The sequence below is a fragment of the Biomphalaria glabrata genome, chromosome 11 (genome assembly GCF_947242115.1).
Source record: "Biomphalaria glabrata chromosome 11, xgBioGlab47.1, whole genome shotgun sequence".
NCBI lineage: Eukaryota > Metazoa > Mollusca > Gastropoda > Planorbidae > Biomphalaria > Biomphalaria glabrata.
Genome location: NC_074721.1, coordinates 5,348,529 through 5,360,416, shown reverse-complemented (window position 1 = coordinate 5,360,416; position 11,888 = coordinate 5,348,529). Strand labels below are relative to the sequence as shown.

Below are 11,888 nucleotides of genomic sequence, written 5' to 3'. Positions count from 1 at the left end.
GAATCATTAATGTACCAGTAATAATTGTGACAAGTAAGTAAACAACTGAACTATTTTGCCAATACAGGTAATGTCAAAAGGTATAGACTACAATGCATCCAATACCTCCACAATCAATTGCTAGTCTCATTAATGTCCCTGTCCTTGCTATAGTTAGTGAAGCCAACGAAACTCTCTTCTTCCAATAAGTGAAACATGTTGGGTCTTTGATCAATTCTTCACATGCAGGGTTTTCTATACTTCTAAATACTGAAATGCACAAATTGTAAGATAAGCTTCTTTATGGGGTAATAACGATTATTAATTATTCTTTGAATGGGGTATAATGCGGGTACATGCGTGAAAATATGGTAATTGTTTTTAAATTTAGCAAAATATGTTTCTTTTTGTTTTAAAAATATTAGCAGATGACACTTCTGTGTATTAACTGATAAATGTAAACCATCCATTGTTTCCCTTTAATTATGAAATATCTAAACTGAATTCTTGAAATACATGTAGATTGCACATATGAACTAAACAATGGGACAGGAGATATCATGAGCCCACAATTTGGATATTATAATTACATCAACAATGCCAACTGTAGCTGGAACATTACAGTAGGGATGAAAGAAGTCATTTCCTTATGGTAAATATGAATTTATTTTCACATTGCTTGTAAGTTTGACTTGCAAGTTTTTAGACATTCCTTTAGAAAGGAAGATTATTGCAGCATAGCCCTAACCTCCTGCAGGAGGATAGTGAATGGTGGTTGGTAAGTAGGGTTTGAAACTGGTACATCTGGAGCAATCCAGAGCTCATAGGACCAGGCAGCCATTTATGTAATATTTTGCAATTATTTATCTTTTGTCTGACTCATTGTCACCTTAACCTCTGGCTGATTCATTTCTGAAAACCCTTTTAAAATTAAACTGAAAATAAAAATTAAAACATTATATAATCTCTAATACACTATTCTTAAGATGATGTGATGTGTGCTGCTTTACTAAACAATCTTTATTATGTGCAGGAATCTGAAATTGTATCATTTTAAAAAAAATGATAAATGGCAATAAATTTTGTGATTTTCCATGCAAAAATTCTTTTTTTTTTTTATGTTATTTTAGTTTTTTGTGGATTGCATATTGAGAGATATCGATACATATTTTCTTTTCAATCCTGACAGAAATTATTTTACATGTTGTGTTATTGTTTCACATAGCATATTTAGAAATTTCAATACATATTTTCTTTTCATTTCGGACAGGTTTTCCTATTTCCACACGGACACTGACAGTAGTTGTCAGAGTGACTATATGGAGGTGTTTGATGGAATTGATGAAAGCTCCAGACTTATAGGTCACTATTGTGGAAATGGAGTGCCAAATGTTATTAGAACTAGTGGAAACCATATGTATGTTGTGTTTAGATCAGATGAAAAAAGCTATTATGCTGGAAAAATTATTGGCACTTATAAGTCACATGGTAATATAATTATATTCTGCAGTTCAATATTAGGCCTATAATCATAGTTTGTTACCCCTTTAAATTTTTTTTTTTCTGTTTTTTTTTTTCCTTTTTTATTATCAAATTAATAAAGTATGGTAGCTGGAAAATCTTTTTATATAATGAGTGAACACTGAGATCTTGCTAAAACCCACCTGAGATCTTGAAGATATAAAAACAGTTTGAAACATTTTTTTTTTCAATTTTTTTTTATTGCTTCTTTAAATTAAAATTATGAATAAGAATTAGTAACTGATAAGATCTTTAGCCTAATGCTCACATTTTGACATGTTTAATGTCAGTTTTTTTATTTTTCAATGTTATAGAAAGTTTAAAAAAATCAAATATTTCTTAAAATCTTATAAAACATAAGAGAAATATTACTGTCTAGTCGAACTATGCTGAAAAAATCGAAACATTTTTGTCCATCTTAAGATGTCCTAAATTATTTCATTTTTGTAACAATATGGTTTTAAAAAAATATTTTAGCTGTTTAATTTCCTTGTTTTTTTTTAGGGGGGTTAAGTCTTCATATTGGTGATGGTTCCATATTTGGTTTATTGTTCAAGCTTTTAACTGCTATGGGAAATAGGAGCATTTGTCCAGCTCTAATAACTCTTTTCACTTCACTATGTCAGTCAGCTTTACTGTACTATCATCAGAACCAATGTTTTAATAGGGCCTACATCATCAGAACCAATGCTTTCATAGTGCTTACTGAGTTGAGGGTGATAAAGTTGGAGAATACTGACCATAGACATAATAGCCCATCAGTTGAAGGGCTTTTGGCATTAGTCCCTGATTGATACACATAACACCATACTTGGTTATACCCATCTTTTAGAAGTGTGTATTATTTAGTATTTTAAAACATTTTTGAATGCAGAATGCCATAGTTTTACCTACGGAATACAGTCCTGTGAAAACAGTTGTCAGTGTGTTAAAGAAAATACTGACCTCTGTATCAACACCAATGGGGAGTGTGTTTGCAAACCTGGTTGGATGTCGAGAGATTGCTCAGTAGATGTGAATGAATGCCAGGGTGTCAACAAACTCTGCCCACCAAACTCTGAATGCATCAACACTATTGGCAGCTACATTTGTAAATGCTATTTGGGATTTGTCCAGGCCTCTGCTAATCAATCTTGTTATGGTAAGTGAAAGCCAATTATTTTAAATGCTTAGAAAAATTTTGGTTTATTTTGTCCTACAATAATCCTACAAAAGAACTTTTTAACTAAATCTTTAAATATTATATTATTCCTTAATACTATCTGTGAAGCATGATGGTATGTTTTCATTCTAATAACTTTCACATATGTGACTTTTCTTCTTTGAGACTGATGATTAAGGAGGAATACAGTATTTTATGAGGCAATGCAGTCCAAGCTGTGATCTACATATTTTGCCACATCACACCCTGACATAATTATTGTCTACTTGTAGTTGGTTTAAGCTATCTTTTCACTATTTTTACCCGTTCTTTACATTCAATTTCTTTTAAGTCTCAAATGTGTATCCTGCAGTCTTAGAAATATCCAGCTATCTCCTTTAGAAGCCTGCTGCTAGATGCTCACAAAGCAAACTGGCAACCATGAGCTGCTCTACTTAACATATTTGGGGACACGTTTATTACACTGCCCACTTTTCAGCTTACAAAAAGTAATAACTTTTAAGTGTACAGCCAACTCTGAATGCAGCTGTTGATCAATAGGCAGTCCCCTTACATTGTACATAAATTACCACATGTTATGAAATTATTAATTAGCATGAAGCACTACCTAATTAAATCTTGTTTTATATATATATATACATACATACTCATATAGTTTCCTGTTAAACTAATACATATTGCAATGATGGCTAAAAAAATGTATGTATTTATAAATATTTCTATAAGCTTGTTTATATACCTATATATATTTATATACATATATATATATATGTGTATATATATATATATATATATATATATATATATATATATAATAATAAGGCTTGTCTTCTAGTCTAATGAGTTAACTTGGTCCTTATAAACAATGGAGCTGATAGAACTAATTCATTCTATAGCCTTTGTAGCCAACAGTTTTGGAGATGGTTAATATTTAGCCTAGAGAATTGTATTTTCATTAAAAAAAAATAGTTGAGACCTTATGTTATGTCCAATATAGAGTGTTGACTAGTCTAAAGTGGAAAAAACAGCTAACTTAAAAAAAAAAACAAGTAGAACGCCAGCGTAGGCCAAGAAGTTGATCAGAACTGGATGCAATTCAAAGTATTTAATCCAGCCACTGTTGTCACTGTCACTCAAAATAAGTTCGAAAAACTTTTACTAAATAAAACTCCTCATAAGGCACTCTTCTATCAACTAATTATTTCATATATATATATATATTTCTTGTCTGTCTATTGTACAAATAACACCATCATCGCTAAGGAAAAAAAAATTTATAAACTTTTCCCAAATTTATGCCCCAAATATAATGTAATACCTAATAACATGATGGATGCTTTTTAGTGTTTCACATGCAGACCCCTGGCGGAACATAGCTTTGTCATCCTCAAATGTGATGAAATATGATGCTATCATCTTTAAACTTTGGGCCTTGATGTAATGGTGAAACTCAAGTTAATGTTATTAGCAACACACTATAAGCATTATCTAAACACTGATAAAGTTGATTAATTTTGTAAAAGTTTTTGTGCTACATAAATTTGGGATGTTCCTTCAGAAATGAAGTTTATTACATCATAATCCAGACCTCCTCCAGGACACCAGGGGTTGGTTAGTGTATGGATAAGTCACAACTAGTTAGCCATATTAAGTTCTACATAAGCATCAAATTTAATAAATATATTTTTTTCATTATGTTTTCAGAAAGCAAAGAATGTATTATTAAACAATGTTCCCATTCTTGTCATGTTCTACGCCCTGGTGTAGAGGAATGTCTTTGTCCTAAAGGAATGGAATTAGATGCAGTCACTGGTTTAGTTTGTTATGGTAATATATTTAAAATGTAGATTGTCTAGTCTTTTGTATTTAAAAAAAAACAAACTAAAGTACTTTAAATTAAACAAATGAATAAAAAATAAAAAAATTAATAACATCATATTAAAATTACATTATTTAAAAATGTGTTTATTTTATTTTAGTACCTTTGTATCCATATGGAACAAATAATGGAGACCTTTTACTAGAAGATACATCCTTTCAACTTGGCTTTAAGAACATCAGCAGACCAATATATCTGACATCTGGTGCACCTTTTGGAGAATTTATCAAAACCTCTGTTCATGTAATTGTATTAATCTACATCTTAAAACAGAATTTGTTAAATTACAATATGTGGAGCAATTGCAATGTTTTTCAATGTTATGGTCCAATGTGTCAAAAGGTTATACAAGTTTATACAAACAGAATATGACTTAATAACTGATTAAAAATTGATTAAAGATGATAATGTAGGCCTACCAGTTAAGAGAATAAATGGAAAACAGGAAATCTTTTTTTTTTTTCTTTTGCTCTTGTCATAACTTCAAAAAGATATTAAATGTAAATTTAAAAAAATATTTTTTTTTAGTGTTTTAAAATGTTCTCAAACATCATACTTTGTCTAATAGATATGTCTTTTTCAAATGTAAATATTTTGTACAAATATGTTTCATTAACTTTTTACACAAGTTAATAGAGTGCTGATAATCAAAAATGACTCTGAAATATTTGGTATTCTCTAAAAATTTGACTTCAACATGTCTTCAGAATACTTAAATTGGTGATTTATTTTTATAATATGCAAACATGTAATTAGTATTTTTTTAAAATCATCCTAGTCTACATTCCTTGCATTTCAAATTTCAGATTTTGTTGTTTAAATACAGAAAAATATAATACAATAAGTTATTCATTCTACAGAGCCACATATATAAAGAATAGCTTAATAAATGCATTTCTATGGTGGTTGAACTAATACAATGGAATATTTCACTGGAGAGTGTAATCTTTAACTCTGTTTGTTTATTTGTTAGCTGACAGCTTTAAAAGAGATAGTCAAAGATTTTTTTAAAGGGGGAAATATGGCTTAGAGATACTGAGAAAAAAATCAATAAAGGTTTTTTTTTTTGTCTTGTATATATTTTTCATCTCTTGATTTAAAGTACAACTAGCAGCTATTTGATCAACAGGTATCATCCAATGGTGCTTTTGGCTTTGGAGATGGCACTTTTAATTATGGCTTTTTTTCAAACATCCATATAAGTATCAAGGAAGAGAGTATCATAGCACCTTATATGACAAACATAAATCCTGAATCTGGTTAGTCAAACTCTTTGCTTATTGTTACTTTATTAAGAAGGTAATGTTCCTTTTATATACTGAATATTCATTTTTAAACTTAAATTTGGCAAGATTTTTTTAACCCTGCCATACCTTATCCCTTAAACCTAAAATACTCAAGACTAGATTCGTGAGAGCAATGTCCCAATCTTATTTCTATTTTTCTAGCTCTAGATCTAATAAAGCTCAATATTTTTCTTATTAATCCAGCTCTCACTGTTTCTTTCAGTTGAAGTAAAAATACTCTTATTAAAAAAAAAAAGCCTACTCCTATGAGTCCTGATTTCAGATTTTTTAAAATGTAAAATCCCACCAAATCAATGTAATGGCATGCCTTTGTAATGGCTGAACTAGTGGTTTAATTGTAGTTTGAGAAAAATCAATGACTTGGCAGAATTTAAGTCATTGATTGTCATGCATGACTATAGATTGATCTAGGAACATTCGTAGCACGTAATAACCCTCTTTTCTTTTTTTAAGTAATTTCTGTATTTCAAAATGGTAATTATGACCAATTGGTTATTTTTAGATTGTGACACTTTTTATCATCTTATAGGCAAATTTTCAAAAATAGGTACAGTAGCATAGCACAATTTTGGAAATAAAAAAAAATTGTTACAGCAGTTAAGGGATTTTTTTTCCCATTTTGCTTGAAAATTGTTCTTGCTCTCGCTACATCTTTAATTTAAAATGTGGAGCTTCTTTCTTTGATCATCCTAGTTTGTCATCATTTCAAGGGAACATTTCTCTAAAAATATCTGTCTGATAATTATTTAGATATATTTATTTATGAGATTTGACTCACCCTTACTTGTGGTAGGAAGTCTGACCAACTTTGCGCAATCTTCTTTTACTTCTTGACTGGCCTTTAATTTCTCTTGCGAAAAAGTGTCATTTTAAATGTACATGTTCATTTGTCATTTTTTTACATTTTTACAACATTTTAGTATGAAGCCAACAAATTTCTCAGTTTCTCTTGATAATATATACCATGTTTTCTTACATCTCTGTGGTAACCAGGGAGAGAAGTTTACTGATGTCAAATTTCTCTTGCCAAAGAGTGTCATCTTTAAATAATTGTTCATTTGTCATTATTTTTACTATGAAATACAAACCCATTGGTTAAGAACTCAAGTGCTTCACCCTTCAGCCACCACATTCCAACATATCTTTTTGTAAATGAAATGTATATAGAAAATTAGTACATAAACAATGTTTCAGTTTGTCTTCGTTGTATCTACGTAGGCCGTGTTTTCTATCATCTCTATGACAACTGGGGAGAGAAATTTGCTGATGCCAAATTCAAACAGGACTCACCCAAAATGAATCAAGTTGTCACCAGATCTGTGAACGATATTAAAGAGTACTACAAGTTGAATGACTTTGAAGTTGATTTTGTTTTCATAACAACTTGGGAAAATGTACAGCCGCTATTATTACCCAGCATAGTAAGTTTTAGGCAATATTTTGTTTGTGTCATATTTCTTTGTTATCTTAATGTGAAAAACCAAAGAAATAAAAGATCTTTGGGCTACAGCAATTTATTTTAATGCATTGTTTAGTTGTATTGCAAAAGAAAAAAAATCTTGAATAAAGATGTCCGAGCGTTTTCAAGTTGCCTTTGATTAGCTACAAGAATTGTGAAAGAAAAGATCAGAGACCCAAGCCATTTTGCAATTAAAGTAGCATCTTCTTATTAATAAGATATTAACTTTCATGCATTTAGTCAGGTTTTCAGTGAGCTAAATTTGAATTTTATCCTTATCAAATGGTAATTTGGTCATATTTATAAAAAAAAACAGTTTTCAAGTTTTAGATATTGCAAGTGATAAAAATGTAGATGCCATTTTGTCATTTAATTAACTTTTTTCATTTTGTTATTTATTCAATATTTCATTTCTTCTTTACTTGAAATGCAGAAACATATACACTGACTACACCAAACCTTGAGGTATATTGATGGGGTTGTTAATGTGGTATTAGTAACCTACTTCTAATTGTATCTTAACTAGATTTTTTGTGACTGTCCAAACATATGACTGCTGTTTATTGACTTTTTTTTAAAGGTTATTCTTGTCAAGAATAGAGGTTGGTAATATTGAACTGACTATATAGTGGGAAATTCCTCCTTAATCTTCAGAATTAAAGACAAGCCTTATTATTATTATTATAATGCTGTTGACTCAAATCTATCTTTAATGGCTTTTAAAATTAATGTAAGGAGAATTAATCAATACAGTGAGTCCTCACTCAACGATGGGTCTGTTTAATGATGACTCAAAGGTATGAAAGACTTTCACAAATAACCATTAATTTTGCTATATGACCTAATTTCAAAGATGTGATAGATGGTCCAGCATTTTTAAAAATGTGCAGTGGCAGTTGCAGCACATCAGTGTTTCGTTTGTGATAAGCTGGCCTGAGAAAGCTCATTAGAAGAACTCAGTTGTTCTTTCTCACACTGTACATATGCACCAGAACTTTGTTAGCTTTTGTTACAATGTTATGATCAAAGCTAGGGGTGCATGGTGCCTTAAATGTTTAAGCACTTGGCTTTGTGAAGCTAGGGGCTGAAACAAATGAATGATACATACATATGAACAAAAATGAAAAGCAGTACCAGGGAGCAAGTTTTTAAATGAGAGACAGTAGTGAATTAAATGCAACGCAAATAATGGGGCTTTGCTGACAATGGCTTGAATCAGTGACCTTGGAAACAACAACACCACCTAGCAGTAACACACTGCAAAGCAAACTTAACCACTCGACCATCAGAATGTCAAAAAAAAACATTCTGCTGGTCCAGAGTCATTCACCCGTATTCAAATCACCACCCTCAGTGCTCAATGGTCACATGCCCTGGCTAGCCCTGCCCCCACCACATCTGTGTTCACCAATAATTTCAAGTTAGCCTTGGTCCTAACCCAATTCTAGGGTCACACTTAACAATGAAATATGTCCCTAACCCAGTTGTTAAGCAGAACTCAAGTGTATAGTATTTTTTTTTTAGTTCTTTGCTTCCTAAAATAGGAATACTTCTGGCTAATTAAAAGGCTTCAAGTGAATTTATATTTTATATTGAGATAGGATAGTGCTCATGAGATTTCAAAATGCTTCTTGGACAGTATATAAAATCTGTCAAAGGTGCTTTCGTTCATGTTTTTTTTTTAAAGTCTAGTCAAATGTTTTCAATACTCTAATTCACAGATAAAGGAGACAAACACATTTCAGGCAGTCTATATATGTGGATGGGAAGTTCAAAATGGGGAATTAGTAGGTAAATATTATGTTGCTTTGTTGTTATACTTTCATTTTATACATATGAATTGACTTAAAGACATCAAGTATTGAAACCAACAAGTGATTATAAATCAAACTTTTTTCCTTTCTTTTTTTTTTCTCACAATTTTTTTGGAATATTATTTGTTCAAATAGTCTATATCATTAAATTGTTTTTATTTTAGGTATCTTAGTTTTCTATCCTATTTCCTCCCTAATTTAATCATAATTTTTAGTTCTCTTTTATTATAAAATTTTAATCCCAAATTTATTTTTCAGGGGAAAAGACTGGATATGTCATTTTTCTCTATCCATATGGATACATGAAGTGGTCCTATGTTGTTGGCCGTTTAGTTACTGTTGGCATATCTGGTTCTCAGTCTTTATTGTCCAGCCTATCTGTTATAGTCAGTCAGTTGGATAGAGTACAAGGCAACAAAAGTACTAGTAAAAGCCTCTCTATTAATTATTACTAGTTGGCAGGCTTAAATTAACTAAAATTATATTCAGCAACACTTGGTAGAGGGGAAGTGTGTGCAATGGATATCTGAAACTGAGGATGTAGGTGAGTGAAGATACAAGCTATAAGAAAACACTTTGAAGAAATGAAACATTCAGCAAAACTGAATTTTTAGATCTCAAACAGGTAATCCAAGCAAAGAGAAACTGATTAACAAGATTTATTGGCACAATATTATAGGAGGCGCTGTAGATGAGTGGTAAAGTGCTTGGCTTCTGAACCGGGGTCCAGGGTTTGAACCCTGGTGAAGACTGGGATTTTTAATTTCTAGATCCTTAGGCGCTGCTGAGTCCACCTGCTCTAATGGGTACATGACATTAGTTAGGGAAAAGTAAAGGCGGTTGGTCATTGTGCTTACCACATGACACCCTCATTAACCATAGGCCACAATAAGGTCAGAAAGGGGAACTTTACTTTTTACTTTTAGCCTACTATATAGATGAGCTTATTTGAAAAAAAAAACATAATAATTATTGTAAGTGGCCCATGACATATTTTTGGGGTCATTGATAACTATAAATGGTTAAAATAAATATACATAAAATTATACATTTGTTTGGCATGTAACAGAAAGTTTCCATTAAAGGCACATTCCTCATCCCATATGCTAGGACAAATTTGTACAAATACTCCATCTTCCCTAGTGCTATTAGAGCATGGAATGGGTTGCCTGAGCTAGCCAGGAAAACCAGTGACCTGGCAGAATTTAGGTCATTGGTTAATATGCATGACTAAATGCATGATGCGTAGGACATAATCATCTTCTTTTTTGAAGTAAGATCTGTATTATATAAGATAAGATAAGATTAAAAAGACAATGCTGCCTCCTTATCTGCATTACAATTATGTCTTGAATTACAATCATTAATCCCTCTTCTACTTCTGAAGAATTCAATAAGCAATTTTTACATCAAAATATTTGTATAAAAAAATATAATATTGAATGGTATCCAAGGAAAAAATAATCATTCTACCTACTAACTTTCAGAAATTTGAAAAAATGCTTTTTATAGAATAATTACTGAAATTATAAATCATACCAAATATTGGACATATCTATTTAATAGATATTTCAACATATAATTTTGAGAAACATTTTTGCATTTTATTTTTCTTTTATAAAGATATAGCTTTACATTATCTTTTAAGAAAGTGCTGGCAGAATGGATTAGTCAATTAACTCACATGACAGCTGATTTTTTTAAGCTCAATAAATACAAATTTCTAAACGTGCATACAAATTATTTCTTTTCATTTCAGTATGATTGGTCTATTTCCCTTGTTAGACATTTCAATTCAGTCTTGCGTTAGTTTTGCAAAACATTTATTTTGTTGTATCTCTTTAACTTTAACATTTGTTTGTCTTATGATGAGCTTAGCTTTAGCTTCTTTTCCTTGCCCCTTTGCTTATAAGATACTTAGAGTGTGGGCATAACAGATTTTCTTTTCTTTTTGCTTTTAAGTTGTGTCTCATCCAATCCTAACTGGGTTCTTTGCCGCAGTTGAAGAAAGTAAAGCCATTGGTTGTAAAAAAAATTGCCCTAGAATTTATCAACCGTCCTAAAGACCAATACATTCACTTTTATAATATAAAGATACAAATTATAAGGGTTTTTTTTTGTTTTTTTTTACAAAGCTTATATGAACACACCCTGTCTATCTCTCTGTATGGTACTATTTGTGTACATTATTTCTCCCACACCCTATCTTGGATCAGGTTGAAATTTCGCATTATTATTTCTTGTACTTGATAAAACGAGAATTTTAAAAAAATCTAATTAATTATTGGTAATTAATAAGTTTGTTTGGTATCAAGCAAGGGAAAGAATTTGTACTTGACAGATGTGTCGGTATAAATTGTAGGCTACTTTATGTATAGAATTAGGTTACACTTAAAAGTTTGAAACAAACAATAGCTATGAAACTTTCTATTTTTATATGCACTTTTCTGAACCAGTGATTAGTGTATTGGCTCAAAATGCATTTAAAAAGCTATCACAGCAGCTTTGACACAGATGCCCACCTCTTTAACCCCCCCCCCCCCACACACACACACACCTTTTCCAACTGGTCCAGACAAGTGACATGATCATAGTGCATTGAGAAAACATGAAATTGCACTAAACAAAACATGTTTTAAAAATAATATCTAATGACACTGATTTATTATTGTTAGTCTAGATCTATTACAAATTTGATTACATGACTGATCCAAACTAATTGATACAATAAAAAAAAAATGCTAGCTTTTATTTAGTTCTACTTTTA

General features: G+C 30.9%; 1 protein-coding gene across 1 annotated transcript in view; it reads left to right on the top strand.

Moving 5' to 3' along the window:
• Nucleotides 1–11,888, top strand: part of LOC106065293 (fibrillin-2-like) — a gene marked incomplete at its 5' end in the record, with an annotated part of 39,350 nt that overhangs the window by 547 nt on the left and 26,915 nt on the right. The window contains 9 exons of the mRNA XM_056004251.1: nucleotides 502–631; nucleotides 1,250–1,467; nucleotides 2,375–2,641; nucleotides 4,367–4,489; nucleotides 4,642–4,784; nucleotides 5,671–5,800; nucleotides 7,067–7,269; nucleotides 9,029–9,098; nucleotides 9,380–9,541. Coding sequence (XP_055860226.1) covers nucleotides 502–631; nucleotides 1,250–1,467; nucleotides 2,375–2,641; nucleotides 4,367–4,489; nucleotides 4,642–4,784; nucleotides 5,671–5,800; nucleotides 7,067–7,269; nucleotides 9,029–9,098; nucleotides 9,380–9,541 — 1,446 coding nt within the window. The remainder of the gene's footprint in view (nucleotides 1–501; nucleotides 632–1,249; nucleotides 1,468–2,374; nucleotides 2,642–4,366; nucleotides 4,490–4,641; nucleotides 4,785–5,670; nucleotides 5,801–7,066; nucleotides 7,270–9,028; nucleotides 9,099–9,379; nucleotides 9,542–11,888) is intronic.